Genomic DNA, 22,422 nt, shown 5'->3' on the forward strand with positions numbered 1-22,422 from the left:
ATACCATGCTTCAAGGAGTTTCATATACTCCAGCATGTCTAAAACATTGCTGGGACCTATAAATACTTTGTATATACATTTCTAGACAATAGTATGTGACCAAGGCAGGTGAAAATGTTCACCTGTCAGTGTGTTTGTGACTAAAATTTGATTACTATTTCAATACCTAACATTAGTGTCAGAACAAAAATTTACTATACAATCACAAGAACTACTATAAACTGTAATTGTCAGAACATAAAAATTATATAAATTAAAAAAAAGAAAAAAATAAAGAGAGAGAGAGAGAGAAAAAAAAAAGGGTTTTCCAGTGGGCAGGGGAGAACAACATGATGTTCAATGGCGATAAGTTCCAGCTGCTTAGGTATGGAAAGAATGAAGAACTCAAAAGAAACACTATATACAAAACTCAAGAGGGTCACCAAATATAATGAAAGGAACAAGTAAAAGACCTGGGGATAATTATGTCAGCTGATCTTTCTTTGAAAGACCATAACAAGACAAAGATCATCAATTTTTGCTGACGTTCAAGAGTAAACAAATCATGTCACACGTATAATACATGTCAATTGGTGTGTCTAATATGCTTTCACAAATGCGCTGATATTATTTATACCGTTTTCACAATAATGCAGTAGTATGCATAACAGTAAATCTTCTATTTTTTTGTGTGAATAAAAATTCAAAATGGAAAACAAGTGTAATATAAGAAGGGCCTGGAGACTTGGCTAATGAACAGAGAAAATGTCATTTTAGTGCTAGGAATGTTTGTATTGTTAATGCTGGACCCTATTTGGAAATTGGCCTTACTTGAGTTGTGTATGAAATTGGCCAAATTACCAATTTCTGATCACTTTATTGGGTAGTTGAAATCGGTAAATGGGCGGTTTCTTTTACTCAATCGATAGAACAAATAAAGCTCTAGTGAAATAGCTACGAGTTTGGTGGACTGGAACAATGGAACTGGCTGAAAATAGGGCTCAAAGTGGGCAAAATTATCGATGCGTAAGTATCACCGAGACCGCTAAGTTCGCAAGAGCATAATTCCGTAAATTTTCCATCAAATGTCATACTTTTCGTGTCATTACCATTGGGAAAAGATTCTCTATCATTTCATAAGAAAAGATAATTTTTTTTTAAAGTTCTTGGACACTGAGAACAGGTCTGTGAGCAGGGGTCTTGACAGTGAAGGAGTTAACAAGAGTTCAGTAACTCACCTGTGTATTTGATGTCTTGCAGGTCTCGGTCTTGAACATCTGGCAGCTGAGATGCAATGTTCTGATGTGCAGAAAAGATTAACAGGCACTTGTGGGCAAGCTCACAGTAAGCTCCGCCAAGCTTCAAGAGTCCTTCCTTAACACGAATCATCTTTACTGCCTCGTTCTCTCCAACACGTTCCACCACTGCACATGCATTTACAGAATAAAAAAATGCTGTGTGAATATATAGTATACTAAAATATAAGAAACAAAAGTTATCAGTGGAACAAAATTTTTCACATCACACTGCTACCTATTATATATTATTTGACTACATTATATTGTACTGTACAGGCCTAGAGTCATCCACACCATCGTGTGGATGACTCTAGCCCTGTACAGTACAATATAATGTAGGGAGTACAACATCCAGTTCCGCTGGATGCCCTATTCTTAAGGATCGTATGATTCAGTGGATAAGGGCATCATGTGTTTTCGCCCACCATGAGGCAGGCCAAAACAGCATGGGTTCAAGTCCTTGGCTAGTGCAGAGTTGTTATTGATCAATACCACTCGTTTGTGGTCACAATAATACGTATAAAATACTTCTTATTGAACTAGTACACCAAACAGGGACTAGAATGAAATTAGCCTAGAGTCATCCACACCATCGTGTGTCCTTGGGTAGGGAGTACAACATCCAGTTCCACTAGATGCCCTACTCTTAACCCTTTGACTGTTATGGTCGTATATATACGTCTTACGAGCCACTGTTTCGGACGTATTTATACGCATAAATTCTAGCGGCTTCAAATCAAGCAGGAGAAAGCTGGTAGGCCCACATGAGAAAGAATGGGTCTGTGTGGTCAGTGTGCACCATTTTTTTGGATTAAAACGCCGACTTTGAGGTGTATTTTCGTATAGTATTTATCGTTGTATTCTCGTTTTCATGGTCTCACGTGATAAAATGGAAAACATATTACAGAAATAGAGATGATTTTGATTACTTTCACGATGAAAATGACCTTGAAATTGAGCTCAAAGTAGCGGTAATGTTCAATTTTTACCAATGTTCAGGAGTAAGCAAATCACACCACACATCCAATACATGTCAACTGGGGAGTCGAATTTATACCATTTTTACAATAATGCAGTAGTCTGCATAACAGTAAATTTTGTATTTTTTTGTATAAATAAAAAATCAAAATAGAAAGCAATAGTAATATAAGAGGGGCCTAGAGACGTGACTAATGAACAGAGGATATGTTATTTTAGTGCCAAGAATGTCTACATTGTTTATTCCAGACCCTATTTTGAAATTGGCATCTTTTTTAATTTGTGTGAAATTGGCCAAATTGCCAATTCCTGACCACTTTATTGGGTAGTTCAGATCAGTAAATGGGCAGTTTCTTATACTCAACTGATAGCAAAAATGGAGTTCTAAAGAAATAGCTATGACTTTGGTCAACTGGAACAACGGAATTGGCCAAAAACAGGGCTCAAAGTCGGTGAAATCGCTGATGTGTATATGTCGCCGAGACCACTAACTTTGCAGGAGCGTAATTCCGTGAATTTTTGAGCAAATTTTGTACTTTTGGTGTCATTACCTTCGGGAAAAGATTATCATTTCATGAGATTTTTTTTTTTTCTAAAAATTTAGCGACATAGAATGACAGTTTCAGAAAGGGGCTTGCAACAGTCAAAGGGTTAAGGATCGTACGGTTCAGTGGATAAGAAAGTCATGTGTTTTCGCCCACCATGAGGCAGGCCAAAGCAGCATGGGTTTGAGTCCTTGGCTAGTGCAGTGTTGTTATTGATAAATACCACTCGTTCATGGTCACAATAATATAAAATACTGCACGTTGAACTAGTACACCAAACAGGACTAGAATGAAATTAGCCTAGAGTCATTCACACCATCGTGTGTCCTTGGGTAGGGAGTACAACATCCAGTTCCGCTGGATGCCCTACTCTTAAGGATCATATGGTTCAGTGGATAAGGGCGTCATGTGTTTTCACCCACCATGAGGCAGGCCAAAGCAGCATGGGTTCGAGTCCTTGGCTAATGCAATGTTGTTACAGGCCTACATATAGATATCTGAATGTGGAGTATTGACAGGGATCATAATACAAACATGTCTCATGATCATCTCAACCTTAGATTAAAGTGAATAATGGTGTAACCTCCCTACTTCCCTGATACACTGCAAATGTGATAATAGAAAAACAAACTTCATGTACCAGTAGTTATTTGAATTATTCTGTGACTAGCATCAAGGCATCCCTTTAGAAAGGGATGCCTTGATGCTAGCGAAGAACTCTTGATCCAAGGAACTGATGCTCCCTCACCCTCCATCAGATCTTATCTGATTACTTTTCATTTAGCACTTCCTCATGAATTACAATAATTTAAAAAAAGATGTACAGTGGACCCCCGGTTTTCGTAATTAATCCGTTCCAGAGAGAGTGACTAAACCTGAATCTGAAGATTTCCGAATTAATTTTCCCCATAAGAAATAATGTAAATCTAATTAATCCGTTCCAGACACCGGAAGGTATTAACAAAAATTATTTTTTTTTAATAGATTTACATACAGAAAAGAATGAAAAATCGAGTATAAAACAATATCACACTTACCTTTATTGCAGACTCTTGTTGGTGAAGAATTGAGACATGCAACATATGGGAATCTTTATTGAAGAAACGTTTCACCACACAGTGACTTCATCAGTCTTATACAAAGGAGGAAGATATAAGGAGAGGAGGAGTTTGAGGTAATCAGTCCCTCAGCCTGGAGTCATTGTGTTCAGTCCATCAATCTTGTAGAAAGTACAGCACAGGGCCATCAGGTGAGGCGAAGCAGGAGGAGGTGGGGTCATAGTGGAACCATTCACTAGTCTAAATAGGTCTTTGTCCAAAGATTGGACAACTTTTGAAGAATTCTTTGTATCAAGATCCCATGATGATGCAGTGTCTGACAGTTGTGATGAATGGTTTTGAAAACAGACAAGTTGAAGAATTGAGGCACTTATGCAACATATGGGAATCTTGACTGAAGAAACGTTTTGCCACACAGAAAGGAGGAGCTATAGAAGAGAGAGGGAGGGGCCAGCAGAAGGAGCATTCAGTATCTGATAAATTGTCTTGATAGTCAGATACTAGCAGTGGCGCGAATACAATGTTGTGTAATCACACTAATATTACTAATAAAGGTTATCTGTCTGTCACATTTATTCCAACTTGATATCAGAAACACGACAGATAACGTGGAAGCACAATAAAGACACCAAAATTAATAAAAGGCATATTATATGGAGAGGCAGAGACAGTGTTTACATCAGGGCAAACACACAAACCAATTTTCTTTTTGGTTGACTGTTATCACTAATCTTCTTAGGGCCCAAGGTAACTTATTTATACAAATAATAAAAAAAAAATGCCCAAAACTGCGAAGAAACACGAAATACTTTACAGTGAAGTTCAGGACTGAGCAACAGCTGCGAGGAGACTAACACACATGTTCTGGCAGGTAGTGTTTGTTTGGTCGAGTGCCAAGCAAATGGTCGATTACTGAGCGATTTTTTTTACCAAAGCGTTTGAGTACGGAGCTGTTGAAGTACTGAGGTTCCACTGTATATGGCAGTGAAGTTAGCACAGGATGCTCACCTGGTGGCAATGGAGTCCTGCTGCTTGCAGAAATGTTGCTTATACAGTGGACCCCCGCCTTACAATATTAATCCGTCCCTGAGAGCTCATCGTAAGCCGAAATTATCGTTAGCCAAATTAATTTTCCCCATAAGAAATAATGGAAATAAAATTAATCCGTGCAAGACACCCCAAAGTATGAAAAAAATAAATTTTACCACATGAAATATTAATTTTAATACACACAAACTGAAGAAGACATGGACAATTACTACTCTACTAAGAATAGAATACATGACACTTACCTTTATTGAAGATCTGGTGATGACTGATGGGATGGGAGGAGGGGAGAGTGTGGAAGTTATTGTTTAGAAGGGGAATCCCCTTCCATTAGGACTTGAGGTAGCGAGTCCTTTTCCGGGGTTACTTCCCTTCTTCTTTTAATGCCACTAGGACCAGCTTGAAAGTCACTGGACCTCTGTCGCACAACAAATCTGTCCATAGAGGTCTGTACCTTCCATTCCTCTAAGATTTGCCTAAAATGGGCCACAACATTATCATTGTAATAGTCACCAGGACAGCTTGCAATAGCTGTGTTAGGGTGATTTTCATCCATAAAGGTTTGCAGTTCAACCCACTTTGCACACATTTCCTTAATCTTTGACTTACGAAGGCCTCATCTTACGATAAAATCAACTTATGAAGCATTTCAGCGCAGAAAATTTTCCCCGACCTACGAAGAAAAACTTGACTTACATCATTCATTTCTTATTTACTATTGTTTGCTTAAATATTAGCTGAATCGATACTTTCTCTGTCCATATTACTACCTATTTTTTTAAATACTATCAATTGATATTACTTACTAAAATTAATAATTACCATTTTTACTATCAATACAATTTACTCTTAACATTTTTGACATCATTTAATAACCATTACTCGTCTAATTACCTTAACCAGTTTTAATACCACATTTACTATCTTAGGGTACTCTTAATTACCTTGTACTGCCAAATAACCTCAAGTATAACTACCAGTGCAATTTTGAAAGAAATAAACATTGCTTTTTCACTTATTTTGTAATCATTATTACTTACTAAAATTTTATTAAACACCATATTTACTACCAATCAATTTTACTTTTGTACATTAATCATTATTTTATACTTCCCATAACATTTTGTTGCCAAATTTCCAAGTTTGTATATTCAACTCCAACCTTTATATTATCCTTTGTACCTGTGTACCTGTGCACTTGTGTGCCTCAGTACCTGTGTATCTGTGTACCTGTCTACCATCTTACTATCATATTATAACCAAGACATTGCCATTGTTATTTTTTACTTATTATTCTTTTGGTACTTTAATTTGTGAATTTTATTTTGTCAATTTAAATATAGTTATACTCTTGATCTTGTCAACAACCTATACCAGACCCTAGTGCAATTACAAGTACCATTTCAATTTGTATTTTTATAAGTTTATATTATAAGTCCTATTCTAAGATTGTTTTCATATCTTAGTGACTATATTGTGTGTGCAATTAGTGTATATTTCAATTATATTATTGTACCAACTAGTACCAACTACCTCATATATTTTCTTTTTTTCTTTTCTTCTTTTTTTTTATTATTTTGCTACCTTAACTTGCATATTTTATCTTGTCAATTTAAATCTAGTTATACTCTAATTCTTGTAAACAACTTATATAACACCTTAGTGCAATTACAATTGAGAGTCTTGTGCCTTTTTTATATCATTAGATTAAACTCAGTTGTACTATAGCTCATTCTAGCTCAATACATAGTCAATACCAAATTCATTATATTAGACCATAGTGTAATTACTAGTGAGAGTCTGGTGCTATTTTTAATTTGTATTTTTATATTATTAGATTAAACCTTGTTGTACTATAGCTCATTCTAGCTCAATACATAGACTATACCAAAGTCATTACATTAGACCTTAGTGCAATTACATGTGAGAGTCATGTGCTATTTTTAATTTGTATTTTTATATTATTAGTTTATACCTAGTTGTACTTTAGCTCATTCCAGCACAACACATAGACAACACCAACTCCATTATGTGTATTAGTGACCATACTCTACATGACCAAAATGCTATAGCTATACACTTGTCCAAACTTCCCTATCCAGGATATCCCAAGAAAGTCAGTGTGTCATCGAGGACTGTCTAACTTATTTCCATTGGGGTCCTTAATCTTGTCCCCCAGGATGTGACCCATACTAGTCGACTAACACCCAGGTGAACAGGAAAAAATGCCTAGAACTAGTGCTCATATTAGTGAATTTAAGGCCAGCAAAGGTTGGTTTGAGAGATTTAAGAAGGCATGGTGAAGCTTAAAAATTCCAACCCCAACAAGTGTTTAATTGTGACGAAACAGGCCTGTTCTGGAAGAAAATGCCAAACAGGACCTACATTACTCGGGAGAAAAAGGCACTCCCAGGACACAAGCCTATGAAAGACAGGCTAACTCTCATGTTTTCTTGTAATGATAGTGGGGATTGCAAAGTGAAGCCTTTACTCATGTATTACTCTGAAAATCCCAGTGTGTTCAAAAAAAACAGTGTCTCATCTCTCATTACTACATCTTCAATAAAGGCAAGTATCATTTATTCTTCATTTAGTACAATATATTGTGCATGTATCCTTCTTTTTGTGTGTAGGAAAATGTATATTTCATGTGGTAAAAAAAATTTTTTTTTCATACTTTTGGGTGTCTGGAACGGATTAATTGGATTTCCATTATTTCTTATGGCGAAAATTAATTCAACTTACGATAACTTCATCTAACGATGAGCTCTCTGGAACAGATTAATATTGTAAGCCGAGGGTCCACTGCATATGAAACTCCTTGAAGTATGGTGTCAGACAAGTGTCACTCTCCACTGCTGATAGTGCAGTCACTCATCACTCAATATTGCTGATCATGCACTGCTTCCAGTGAACCTTGGCATGTTTTTTATTTGCTCTCACTGTTACATCTATCTATATCTATCTGTCTGTCTGTCTGTCTCTCAGTCTGCCTGTGTGTGTATCTCTGTCTCAGAGAGAGCCACTCATGAACCAATAGGTATTACACACACTGCAGAATTGTCACGTCTCATTCCTGAACAAGTGAAATGCGTATTACTTGCCAGTCATGCTTATGCCTTATATCTATAAGCACAATACAGCACTTTGTCTGGCTTTTTTTGGGTTATCCTAGGTAATTTACCTGTGAGATAGAAACAAGGAGAGACAGACACAGAAACAGTGACAGACAGAGACAGACAAAGTCACAGTCACCCACCCAGCCAATCACCCAGCCAGCCACCCAACCAGCTGACCTGCCGAACATGTATTACACAGTCCAGAATCATTTCTCTTTACTTAAGGCATAGGTTAATAGGACATTCTGGCAGGATGACAATACCAGTCGTATCAAAACTGAAAGGGTGTGGCACAAATGTTGCACATGGGTTATTATCAAGGTCTTTGATATTTCCTAGACCACTTGTGGCAACATTCATCTCAAAGCCATTAAACTCAGGGTTAACATCACTTTCCTCTTAAAAGTGGAATGTTAATACAACATGGCATCAGTGAATCCCTTGTGTTTGCCAGCCTTTTATTCTAGCTGGCACTCAATTGAGCTAGTGCTCCCACAAGGTACTAAGTGGTCCCAAATTTTTTTGAATACTGCACACACTGAGTGTTAAGACCCATTTTATAATGACAAGGCATCTCAGGTCAACTGTGCCAAATTTGGAGACTGGAAAAATAAAATGTCAATCTATGTTTGGAGTGCTAGAAGTAAGAACAAAGATCAATGTTTGGACAGTTAAGGGGTTTATATACATCACTGGGTTAAGATATTTACTACCCATCTTGTGCCTGCTGGAGTGTCACCTGGGTTAAGGAAATAATAATCCATAGCTTTCTGGGGATGATTCTGTCACATTATCACCTTTCCCTGATTTAGCACCAAAATGCTCACCAAATACCAGTAGTAGTATGAGGTTCACTGATCTTGGCCAGTTGGTGACCCGGCACCAAACAGCAGATGCTGAAGTAACGTAAACAACAAGATGTGTATGGAAACATCACAACATACATGGAAAATGTCAACGGTATGTTACTCATCAATTTACTTCAGTAACAAGAAGATGCAGAATAAATTAATTTTAAATACAAAGACGTAAAGTACCTTCCAGATGAGCCAGATCCCGAGATCTTTCTGCCTGGCTTAATTTCTCCTTTAGCAAACGCACTTCCTCCGCTGGAGCCTAATAAGAGATAAAATAACAATTTAATTTAGAACATAAGCAATTAGAATTTACCAAACACTATAAAAAATAAAATTCTCATTTTTTTCTCTCTTAAATACAATACAATATAGATGAATACAATACACTGCTTTCTCAATTAAGCAACACAGGTACATACTGTATTGAGTGCAGGGTGTACTTAGAGGAATCAATGACCTGGCTTTCATTTCATCACTATTTCTCAAGTATCTGTTACAAAAATATGTTTCAAGTGGGAGTCAGCTGAGGAACAAAGGAGTACTGATCATTGAAAAGAATTCTGCCAATGAAGAAATACCAAAAGGAACATGTTTTTATGACATAAAAGCTGTTATTTAACCTTCCATGAACTTGGACCAGGTAAGGGACAGTAAGTACAATACCTTGTATCATTATAACAGTAGGGACACTAATAAATACAGTGGAACCTAAATCATTCCAGAAGGCTGTTCGAGTGTCAATCCGTTCGAGTATCGAACAAATTCTTCCCAACCAATTTTCTTTTTGGTTGGCTGTTATCACTAATCTTCATAGGTGCCATGGTGACTTATTTATACAATATGAAAAAACACCAAAAAATGTGAAGAAACATGAAATAGTTTACAGCGAAGTTCTAGCAAGTTGTGTTTGTTTAGTCAAGTGCTGAGCTTTGTTCGAGTAGGGAGCTGTTCAAGTACTGAGGTTCTACTGTACCTTATCTCTCCAGTGTTGAAGGCTCTGCTGGAATGACAAGTCCAGCCTGACTAACTTATGGCTCCAGATGAATTGCTCTGCATAATTTTATACTGTACTTTGTCACTAAGTCACAGATAATAGAGGGAGACAGGCTATACTCAAGGTGACAGCAAACCTGTTGAGCAGATATGAAATGCACTTTGATGCTATGAGTTTCATAACTATCTTGCTTATGAAGTTTAGCCCGAGGTTCTTCACAATCATTTTAAGAGTAAAAGTTGCCTCCCCAAATTTCCACCAGTTATTTCCAGTAGTTACATCATATCTAGTGGTCATCATCAAGTTTTCTATGCAGTAAGTATAACATGCCATTACATCATGGTAATATGTCACAACTCTGTAGCAGGCATGACTGCCAAAAAGTAACTATCTCCAGAGTCCACCATGCCTAAAAGTGGTATGCTGTAGTGTTTTAGTAAAGTAAAGTACTGATGCACTGTGTGTGTGAAACGAAGCCTGGAGTCTCAAAGATATCTTGGGTGATACTTTTTATGAAGGGCAGTGAATAGTTAGCTAGATACACTGATTTATAATCATTGCAAGTGTGACAGTTCCACAGGTTTTGATTCATACATACATGTATGTATTTTTGGACAGCTAACTAAACTTCTGGGAATAAGCTGCTAGCACTGTGTACTGTAGTTGCCTAGTCCTATCATGGACTAGTCCTAACGGCTTGACAAAGCTCCTGGAGAGTGAAACATTGCCACAATAAAATGTCACATTAGTTGTACTTGTGTCCTTTTACTTTACATAGTCCTATCACGTCTCTCAGAGAGATGTGATAGGCCTAGGCAGGTCTCTCTGAGACCCACTTGCATCTCTCTCTAAGAAAGATACAAGTGGGTGTCACTCACGTTACCATACTCTTGAGAAAACTTCCCCTCATTTCTCCTGCTGCTACCTTTGCAACATTGCATGGCTCCTGATGATGAAATGAGAAGTGTGAAATACTTGAGCTAAAGATTTCCACCCCCCCCCCATGGCTTATCTTGCATTACCAATACATAGTGTAACAAACTACTTTCATTACGTCCTGTATCATATCTTGTATACAGCCTCTCCACACTTAGCAACAGAGTTCTGTTCCTAAGACCACATCAGTAAGCATACTATAATGGTAATGGGTTTGTGTCAACCATCTTTGATGTTTTAATTTCACCTTTGCACCATTTATAACATTTCTGGTATATTTTTAAATGTTTATACAGTAGTGTACTGTATTTTTTTTTTTTTTATTATCACACTGGCCGATTCCCACCAAGGCAGGGTGGCCCGAAAAAGAAAAACTTTCACCATCATTCACTCCATCACTGTCTTGCCAGAAGGGTGCTTTACACTACAGTTTTTAAACTGCAACATTAACACCCCTCCTTCAGAGTGCAGGCACTGTACTTCCCATCTCCAGGACTCAAGTCTGGCCTGCCGGTTTCCCTGAATCCCTTCATAAATGTTACTTTGCTCACACTGCAACAGCACGTCAAGTATTAAAAACCATTCGTCTCCATTCACTCCTATCAAACACGCTCACGCACGCCTGCTGGAAGTCCAAGCCCCTCGCACACAAAACCTCCTTTACCCCCTCCCTCCAACCTTTCCTAGGCCGACCCCTACCCCGCCTTCCTTCCACTACAGACTGATACACTCTTGAAGTCATTCTGTTTTGCTCCATTCTCTCTAAATGTCAGAACCACCTCAACAACCCTTCCTCAGCCCTCTGGACAACAGTTTTGGTAATCCCGCACCTCCTCCTAACTTCCAAACTACGAATTCTCTGCATAATATTCACACCACACATGTTTATACAGTAGTGTACTGTATACTGTAATAAACAGATCAGAGGAAATCAGGTCTAATATACAGCCTCTCCTCACTTAGCGACGTACTCATTTACTGACGACTCGGACTTAAAACACGCTCTCTGCCCAGAATGCATACCTAAATAATGTACAGTGGAACCTCGGCTTACGAATGCTCCACCATGTGAATTTTTCAGGATACGAATAGTCACTCGATCGATTTTTTGCTTCTGGATACGAACAAAATTTCAGGATGTGAACTTCCCCCTCAAGGGAGGTTCCTTGGTGAGGGGCTCTTGATCAAGGAAACTAGATCTGTGCTCCACTTCCCTAAATTAATATGTAATAATAATAATAATAATATAATTATTATTATTATTATTACATACGTACTAATAATAATACACTGCAGTAGGCCTGTTAGCCCATACTAGGCAGGTCCTTCACAATCCATTCCACTAACAGAATATTTGCCCAACCCAATTTTCAATGCTACCCAAGCAATAAGCTTTGATAATTCTATTTACTCATGTGCAGGTCCCACTCACATCCAACCCCTCTCACTCGTGTATTTATCCAACACAATGCTGAAGAATCTCCACGACTACGGTGCTCTTCGCACCTACTCCAAGGTTGAGGGACTGATTACCTCATCTCCTGTACATAGTTCTATTGTCTTCAAGTTATGTCCTGGAATTTGTATTGATAAAGCCACTGGTTGGCGAAACGTCTACAATAAAGATACCCAGATGTTGCACATGTGTCTTACTTTCATCATCACAATATATAGTGCACTACTGTATAAACATTTAAAAATATACCGGAAATGTTATAAATGGTGCAAAAGTGACATTAGAACAATATCAAATATGGTCGACACAAACCCACTACCATTCAAATATGCTCCTCACTTAACAACAAATTCACTGACCGACGTGGTCTTAGAAACGGAACTCCATTGTTCAGTTAGGAGAGGTTGTACATTATTTAGGTGTGCATACTGGTCAGAGCCTGTCCTAAGTATGAGTCGTCTGTAAATGAGTATGTCGCTAAGTGAGAAAAGGCTGTATTTATTTATCCTTTTCTTCCTTAACCCCTTGACTGTCGCAACCCCCAATCCTGAGGTGTCTCCTGGTGTCACAAAATTTAAAAAAAAAAAAAAATTATTTTTTTCTTATGAAATGATAGAGAATCTTTTCCCGGTTGCAATGACACCAAAAAAGCGAAATTTGATGGAAAACTGACGGAATTACGCTCTCGGGAAGTTAGCGACCTCTGCGATATTTACGAATCGGCAATTTTGCCCACTTTGAGCCCTATTTTTGGCTAATTCCATTGTTCCAGTCGACCAAATTCAACTACCCAATAACGTGGTCAGAAATTTGCAATTTGGTAAATTTCATGAAAATTAAAAGATATGACAATTTCAAAATAAGGTCCAGAATGAACAATGCAGACATTCCTGGCTCTAAAATAACATTTCTTTGTTCATCAGTCACATCTCCAGGCCTCTCTGATATTACTCTTGCTTTCTATTTTGAATTTTTATTCAAACAAAAAATAGAAGATTTACTGTTATGCAGACTACTGCAATATTGTAATAATTGTACAAATAATGTCAACCCATTCATGACTGCATATTAGAAAGGCTAGTTGGACATTTATTGGACAATGACATCATTTGTTTACTTCTGAACATCAGCAAAAAATCAAACATTTCCTCTACTTTGAGCCCCATTTCCAGGTTCTTTTTATAGTAAAACCAATCAAAATCACCTCTATTTCTATAATATGTTTTCCATTCTATCAATTGAGACCAAGAAAACGAGTATACAACCATAAATTCTATACAAAAATAGACCACAAAGTCAGCATTTTAATTAAAAAAAAAAAACGGTCGGAGTTTTTTTTTTCTCATTATGCACTGCGTGCTCCAGGATTTTTTTTATATGGGGAACACTGACCACACAGACCCATTCTCTCACATGTGGGCCTACCAGCTTTCTCCTGCTTGATTTGAAGCCGCTAGAATTTATGAGAACTGTATATATACGTGAAACACGGTACCTCATAAGATGTATATAGTATACGACCGAAACAGTCAAAGGGTTAAAATACGTATTACCTCTTACGAAACTTTTTCTATACAAACTTCAATCAAAGGCTCCCCATTATCATTTACACCTGCACCTCAAACTTACCTACCACACTATCTATAACCATTTCTCCCACCCAGAGAGGTACAGCGGACCCCCGCCCAATGGCGGCATCAAGTAACAGCAAATTCGTCTAACGGCGTTCTTTGGCATAAAAAATGGCTCTACCAATGGCGAAAAGCTCATCTAATGGCTTTCGTCCCGAACGTGTCCAAGTGGCTGGAGCGTGGCCTGAGCAAGCCCAGCCACTCCAAGACTCAGTGTGCCATTGTTGACAAGCTGTTGTGGTCGATTCCATGTGTACCTGCGATATATTTTGTATTATTTCGGTGTTTTTAGTGCTTGTAGCCACTAAATAAGCCACCATGGGCCCCAAGAAAGCTTCTAGTGCCAAGCCTGTGGTAAAAAGGGTGAGAATTACGATGGAAATGAAGAAAGAGATAATTGAAAAATATGAAAGTGGAGTGCGTATGTCCGAGTTGGAAAGGCTATACAACAAATCCCGTTCAACCATCAGTGCTATCTTGGCGAACAGAAAGGCAATCAAGGAAGCTGTTGTTGCGAAAGGTGCAAGTATGTTTTCAAAACGGAGAGCGCAAATAATTGAAGAGGTAGAGAGACTGTCATTGGTATGGATAAACAAGGAACAATTATCAGGAGAGAGTGTTTTTCAGTCAATAATATGTGAAAAGGCAAGGCAGTTGCATGATGATCTCATTAAGAAAATGCCTCAAAATAGTGATGATATTGATGAGTTTAAGGCCAGCAAAGGCTGGTTTGAGAGATTCAAGAATCGTAGTGACATACACACTGTGGTAAGGTATGGTGAGGCTGCCAGTTCAGACAAAAAAGCAGCTGAAAAACATGTGAAGGACTTTAAGAAATACATAGAGACTGAAAACTTAAAACCTGAACAAGTGTTTAATTGTGACGAAACACTCCTGTTTTGGAAGAAAATGCCAAACAGGACCTACATTACTTAGGAGGAAAAGGCACTCCCAGGACATAAGCCTATGAAAGACAGGCTGACATTAATGTTGTGTAGTAATGCTAGTGGTGATTGCAAAGTGAAGCCTTTATTGGTGTATCACTCAAACTCCCAGTGTTCAGGAAAAACAATATCATCAAGGGTAATTTGTGTGTGTTGTGGAAATCAAGCAGTAAGGCATGGGTCACTAGGGAATTTTTCATAGACTAGTTTTATGGTGTGTTTGGGCCCTCTGTGACAAAATACCTCCAGGAAAAGAAATTGTCACTCAAGTGTCTCTTGGGATTGGACAATGCTCCTGCTCATCCTCACGACTTGCAAGAGCAAATTGCAGGGGAGTTTGGTTTTGTTCAAGTTAAGTTTTTGCCTCCTAATACAACTACTCTCCTCCAGCCCATGGACCAGCAGGTTATTTCAAACTTCAAAAAACTCTACGCCAAAGCAGTGTTCCAAAAGTGTTTTGAAATGACCTCAGACACTGAATTGACCCTAAGAGAGTTTTGGAAAGATCACTTCAATATCCTCAGTTGCATAAACCTTATAGGTAAGGCTTGGTAGGGAGTGACTACCAGGAATTTGAACTCTGCTTGGAGGAAACTGTGGCCACAATGTGTACAAGAGAGGGATTTTGAAGGGTTTGGGGCTAATCCTCAGAAGCCTATGCCAGTAGTGGAAGCTATAGTGTTACTGGGGAAGTCCTTGGGGTTGGAGGTTTATGACGAGGATGTGGAAGAGTTGGTGCAGAACGACAAGGAAGAACTAACCACTGCAGACCTGCAAGAGCTTCAGGAGCAACAGCAACAGATCACATCTCAGGAATGTTCTTCAGAGCAGGAGGAAGAGAGACGGAGGAAGATGACTTCGTCAAGGATTAGGGAAATGTGTACAATGTTTACACAGGTGTGAGCATTTATCGATGAATTTTATCCTGTCACAGCAGTTGCAAGCCGTATAGGCAAGATGTACAATGACACTCTTGTGTCCCATTTTAGGGAAATCATAAGGGCACATGAAAAACAGAGCTCTCTGGACAGATTTTTGGTGCGACAGGGGTCCAGTGACTCTCAAGCTGGTCCTAGTGGCATTAAAAAACCAAGAAGGGAGGTAACCCCACCAAAGGACTTAGAACCTCAAGTCTTTATGGAAGGGGATTCCCCTTCCAAACAATAGAACACCTGCATCATCTGCCCTCCTGCCGTCTCATCACTCATCAATAACTCCACAATAAAGGGAAGTGGCATTTAATTATTGTTTATTTTGCATGTCCCATTCGTTTTTGTGTAGGGAAATGTACATTTCATGTAAAAAAAAATTATTTTGTTTAATACTTTTAGGTGTCTGGAACGGATTAATTCTATTTCCATTATTTCTTATGGGGAAAATTAATTCGACTAACGGCAAATTCGACTAACAGCTAGCCCATGCCGGGGACTATCTAGATGGGAATTTCCCAAATTCCTTCTATCTTGTTCCAACTGAACCCACCGAAGTCACTGAGATTATAAAGTTACTCAGAAATAACTCAGGGAACCTGTCTCATGTCCCACCATTATTGTACAAGCGAGCGGCCCATGTCCTTTTGCATGCTATTTCATTACTTTTTAACAAGTCACTAGAAATTAGCACCTTCCCGAAACTACTCAAGACAGCAAGGGTTACACCAATACATAAAGGTGGTGACCCTACAGATGTAAACAACTATAGGCCAATATCAAACTTACCATTGCTATCCAAAATCTTCGAGAAACTCGTGCACAGACTATATTCATTTATAACAGCACAAAACATACTCAACCCCTGCCAATTTGGATTCAGGACAAATAAAAGCACTAATGATGCAATTGTAAAAATGCTAGATCTGCTGTACACAGCATTGGAAAATAAGGAATATCCGCATGGAATTTTTATTGACCTAAGAAAAGCTTTTGACACAGTAGACCACAGCATCCTACTCCACAAACTTGACCATTATGGTATAAGAGTCCATGCGCTTGCATATTTCAAATCCTACCTTACTAATAGGTATCAGTATGTCACCATTAAAGACACAGCCTCATCAACACGGCCACTTGATACTGGAGTTCCGCAGGGAAGTGTCCTTGGACCCCTGCTCTTCCTCATTTACACCAATGATCTTCCAAACGTATCCCAACACCTGAAACCCATTCTCTTTGCTGACGACACGACTTATGTCATCTCTCACCCTAATCTTGCCACCCTCAACACCATTGTTAACGAGGAGCTGCTCAAAATATCAACTTGGATGACAGCCAATAAACTTACACTTAACATTGACAAAACCTACTACATACATTATGTTTGGTAGCAGAGCAGGTGCTGCGCAACTTAACATTAAGATCAACAGCACTCTAATTGTCAGACATAATGAGGGCAAATTTCTAAGCATATACCTCGACAATGACCTAAATTTCAGCACCCATATCCAACACACATCAAAAAAAGTATCCAAAACAGTTGGGATCCTCTCCAGGATACGATACTACGTGCCGCAAAATGCCCTTCTCACACTATACCATTCACTCATTTATCCATACCTCACCTATGCTATTTGTGCTTGGGGATCAACTGCAGCAATACACCTAAAGCCAATAATAACTCAACATAATGCTGCAATAAGAATAATCACTAATTCCCATCCCTGGCAACACCCCCCCCCACTCTTCATAGATCTAAACTTACTCCCTGTTCAGAACATCCACACTTACTACTGTGCAATCTACATATACAGGACATTAAATTCCAATATTAACCTTGGCCTAAAATGCTTTCTTGATAGTTGTGACAGGACCCACAGGCATAACACCAGACACAAACATCTCTACGACATTCCCCGTGTCCGACTAAACCTTTACAAAAACTCAATGTATGTCAAAGGCTCTAAAATCTGGAACACTCTACCTGAAAACTCTAGAACAGCAGGCACATTCATCACCTTCAAAACTACTGTTAGAAAACATCTTATCTCCCTGATACACCCCATCAACTAACTACATAAAAACCACCTGGTGGTCCACATTTATACTCACTCACTCACCCGTTTGACTATAAGCACAGAAATACGTATCCTAATCTTAAAATAATGATTCCAAACTAGTCATAAGTTTACCTGTGATACTCCAATATAGAAACTATGTATTGTGAGAAAACAAAAGCATTCACATTGCTAAACTCACAAACTAGTATTTGTCACTTAGTATTCAGTCACTTAGTATTTAGTCAACTTACTCCACAATTTGTTATAATTTAGGGTTAAGAATTAATCTAAGTTTGCCCAAAATGCCTAGCCATGCTAGGTGTTCTAGTGGGGGGCTCAATTCAATTCAATTCAATTCAAAGTTTATTCTCTATAAGGATTACAATGCTGAGTTTACAGAATTTGGTTATGGTGTGGTTTACATGTAGTAAAATAATAATTACAGAGTGTACCACTAGAACACCTAGCATGGCTAGGCATTTCGGGCAGACTTAGATTAAATCTTAAGTTTAAAATATTATAAAATTATGAGGTAAGTTGGTATTATGGCTAAGTGACTAAATACTAGTTTGTGAGTTTAGCAATGTGAATGCTTTTGTTTTGGCACTATACATAGTTTCAGTATTGGAGTATCACAGGACAACTTATGACTAGTTAATATTAAGTTAAGATTAATTATTATTTTACTACATGTAAACCAAACAATAACCAAAATCTGTAAACCCTGAATTGTAATCCTTATAGAGAATAAACTTTGATTTGATTTGATCTGATTAATGCCGTTGGTCGAGGGTCTACTGTACACTGTACTACTATCTTATATACGAGGACGAAATGAAAGCTTATTTAAAAATTTCCAATGAGGGAATTTGCTGAATTTTTCTCTCGTGAACATGGAAAGTAAGAGGTAAATCTTTTATAAACTTCTAACATACAATATTTACATATTTTTACTTTCCTGTGTGTTTCTCAACATAACCACAGAGCTACATACACTACTGTTTTAAAGGGCTAAAAATTAAATAGAATTTTGTGTGAACAAAGTTCTAGTAGAAAATGTTAGAACAGGCCAAAAATTAAAGTGGATGATGAAAGCAATGAAATATGAGCAAAAATGTTGATGTAATTACATTGCAGAATAAAATCTGACTGATGCAATTTACATACCTTTTTACTGGCTTTCTTTAACTCCTTCCGCAGTTTTCCCTCGCGCTGCTCCCTGACAGCAAGCATTTCTCTTGCTTGTGTAACATGTTTCTCGCCTTCTAAAATCAGCTCATACTGAGATCTATACTCCTTTAAATGATCTGGGAAAGATGTGAAGGTTTTTATACTATTGTTTCTGATCATACATAAAGGATTTATCCTTTAAATATGTCTTCTTTCAACAAATTGGCCGTATCTCACAGAAGCAGAGTGCCCCAAAAAGAACAACGAAAGTCTCTTTTTTTAACTTTAGTAATGTGTACAGGAGAAAGGGTTACAAGCCCCTTGCTCCCGGCATTTTAGTCGCCTCTTATGACACGCATGGTTTAGGGAAAAGGAATTCTATTCCACTTCCCAATAGAGATTTATGAATGTATATATACATAAAGGATTTATCCTTTATGTATAATTAGAAACATGACATGAATATGTAGGTAAAAAGATCATATAAATGTACAATGAAAGTAGATACATATATGTGTGTGTGCTTTACTAGGTAGGATAACCCAAAGAAAACACATTCACTCATTTGCTGTCTTTCCAGAGGTGTGCTGACATCACCATAAGATTACCCTCTGACTGCAATGTCCCTGCTCTTCCATCAAAGTGCAGATACTGCCCTTCCCATCTCTAAGACTCAGGTTTGGAATCCCTTCATAACAGCTACCCTGCTCACAATCCAAGAGCATGTACATTAAAAGCCATTTGTATCTATGCACCCCTATCTAACATGTTCACATAAAATACTGATAATAATAATGTAGGTGAATACAGGAAAGAGTAAGGTTATGAGGATAACAAAAAGATTAGGTGATGAAAGATTGGATATCAGATTGGAGGGAGAGAGTATGGAGGAGGTGAATGTATTCAGATATTTGGGAGTGGACGTGTCAGCAGATGGGTCTATGAAAGATGAGGTGAATCATAGAATTGATGAGGGGAAAAGGGTGAGTGGTGCACTTAGGAGTCTGTGGAGACAAAGAACTTTGTCCTTGGAGGCAAAGAGGGGAATGTATGAGAGTATAGTTTTACCAACGCTCTTATATGGGTGTGAAGCATGGGTGATGAATGTTGCAGCGAGGAGAAGGCTGGAGGCAGTGGAGATGTCATGTCTGAGGGCAATGTGTGGTGTGAATATAATGCAGAGAATTCATAGTTTGGAAGTAAGGAGGAGGTGCGGGATTACCAAAACTGTTGTCCAGAGGGCTGAGGAAGGGTTGTTGAGGTGGTTCGGACATGTAGAGAGAATGGAGCGAAACAGAATGACTTCAAGAGTGTATCACTCTGTAGTGGAAGGAAGGCGGGGTAGGGGTCGGCCTAGGAAAGGTTGGAGGGAGGGGGTAAAGGTTTTGTGTGCGAGGGGCTTGGACTTCCAGCAGGCGTGCGTGAGCGCGTTTGATAGGAGTGAATGGAGACGAATGGTTTTTAATACTTGACGTGCTGTTGGAGTGTGAGCAGGGTAACATTTATGAAGGGGTTCAGGGAAACCGGCAGGCCGGACTTGAGTCCTGGAGATGGGAAGTACAGTGCCTGCACTCTGAAGGAGGGGTGTTAATGTTGCAGTTTAAAAACTGTAGTGTAAAGCACCCTTCTGGCAAGACAGTGATGGAGTGAATGATGGTGAAAGTTTTTCTTTTTCGGGCCACCCTGCCTTGGTGGGAACCGGCCAGTGTGATAATAAAAAAAATAAAAATAATATATATAGACTATATACTATATTGGTCTCACAGGCCACAAAAGTTACTGGGAAAAAAATATTATGAAAGAAAAGAAAAAGTAAGAAAAATGTAAAATAAAAAAATGTGACTTTACGGAAGTTGCCGATGTTGCTGCCACCTGGTCACTGAGGGTCAACTTCATACCTATCTCGGTAAGTACTCGTCAGAATTTTTTTTTTTTTGTTTCATTACCTACAGAAAATTATCTTTAATTCTGTAAGAATTTTTTTTTTTTAAATTCTTGGACCCTAGTGCATACTTTGAGATTTGACCTCTGGACCCTGAAAGGGTTAAGGTAAGTAATGAGTGTACTGTATGTTTATTTTACTTTTTTGTTGTTTTCTGTAATATGTAAGAGTTAAGCAAATTAAAACAACATTATCAAGTTGGAGTTTCCTTTTTATTTATTTTCCTTCTTTCTTTCTAATACTATACATATTTAATTCACCATTTGGCATTGTTACAAAGTGGGTGGAGCTATCTATAGCAGAGGGAGAAGCCACCAATGTCTCCATAGCTGATGCTACCCTATGTTGTGTAGGTAAATATACTTTATAAAACCAGTTTATTTCTTTACATTCTCTTTTATTATGTTTTATGTTTGTATACAATATTTTTAATTTATAAATACATTTTTCTTATTTAAAAACCTGTAACAAAAAAATTGGTGTGGTTTTTTGCGGGCTGGAACAGATTAATAACATTTCAGTTAATTTCAATGAGGAAGACTGATTTGATATACAAGCAAACTGAGTTACAAGCTGGGTCACGGAACGAATTAAACTCGTAAGTCAAGGTACCACTGTACAATATTTGTCCTGAGTAATATAACTACTGAAAACAGCAATGTTAATATGAAGGCAGGTTAAGGTAGGTTCAGTGAGAGGTATCTAGCACATACAAATCTGGAGACTGAGCTGATCAGTTAACATCACTGAACTGTAACATGACACACTATAATGTAATATGCATAAGTAGTAGCTCATTAGATAATGGTAAAATTCCTGCCAATATGCACTGTAAGGGCAACTTGGATATTCCTGTTGCCTGAGACAGGCAATGTAGTGACTTCTGAAGACTGTGTTATGCACAGTAAGTCTCTATAAATACATATATGCAGTGGAACCCCGGATTTCACACGTACCGGATATCGGACTTTTTGGATTTCAGACACATTTTTGTGCAAAATTTTGCTTTGAATTTCGGACCTTGTCCCGGGAATCGCATGTATCAGATGTGTTCACCCGCCGGGATGCCACTTCAGTCTGGCTCTGTCACTGTTTGAGTGAGCATTCATCCAAAACATTTAGCAATTTTTGTGCTTCTTTATTGATTGTGACTATGAAATAAGCCACCATGGGCCCAAAGAAAGATCCTAGTGTGAGAGGGGAGAATGTACCTTCTTCAGTGATTTTACGATATGTATGATACTAAAGCAGCAGGAGTCAATAAAGGCTATAGCTCCAGCCAGCAATAAAGTGTAGCATTAACAGTGTAGCAAGTAAGTTAAGCGATTAAGCGACAGAAAAAGGAAGACACAAAACTCCTCCAATGTTGTTGGAGGTGTATAGGGCCAATGACAACATATACTGCTCTGTGTATCTTCCACCACCCTAAACCAATGCCAGCATCTCCTCCAAGGTAAGTATACACATTTCTTATTT

At 38.2% G+C, this 22,422-nt stretch overlaps 1 protein-coding gene across 1 annotated transcript in view; it reads right to left on the reverse strand.

The window, feature by feature from the left end:
• The window catches only part of LOC128692590 (uncharacterized), a 55,119-nt gene that overhangs the window by 20,389 nt on the left and 12,308 nt on the right, over window positions 1–22,422 (reverse strand). Inside the window, exons 3-5 of the mRNA XM_053781773.2 lie at window positions 19,002–19,141; window positions 9,062–9,140; window positions 1,218–1,403 (exon numbers count right to left, since the gene is read on the reverse strand). Of these exons, the coding sequence (XP_053637748.1) occupies window positions 1,218–1,403; window positions 9,062–9,140; window positions 19,002–19,141 (405 nt within the window). The remainder of the gene's footprint in view (window positions 1–1,217; window positions 1,404–9,061; window positions 9,141–19,001; window positions 19,142–22,422) is intronic.

Source organism: Cherax quadricarinatus, chromosome 30 (assembly GCF_038502225.1).
Source record: "Cherax quadricarinatus isolate ZL_2023a chromosome 30, ASM3850222v1, whole genome shotgun sequence".
Classification (NCBI taxonomy): domain Eukaryota; kingdom Metazoa; phylum Arthropoda; class Malacostraca; order Decapoda; family Parastacidae; genus Cherax; species Cherax quadricarinatus.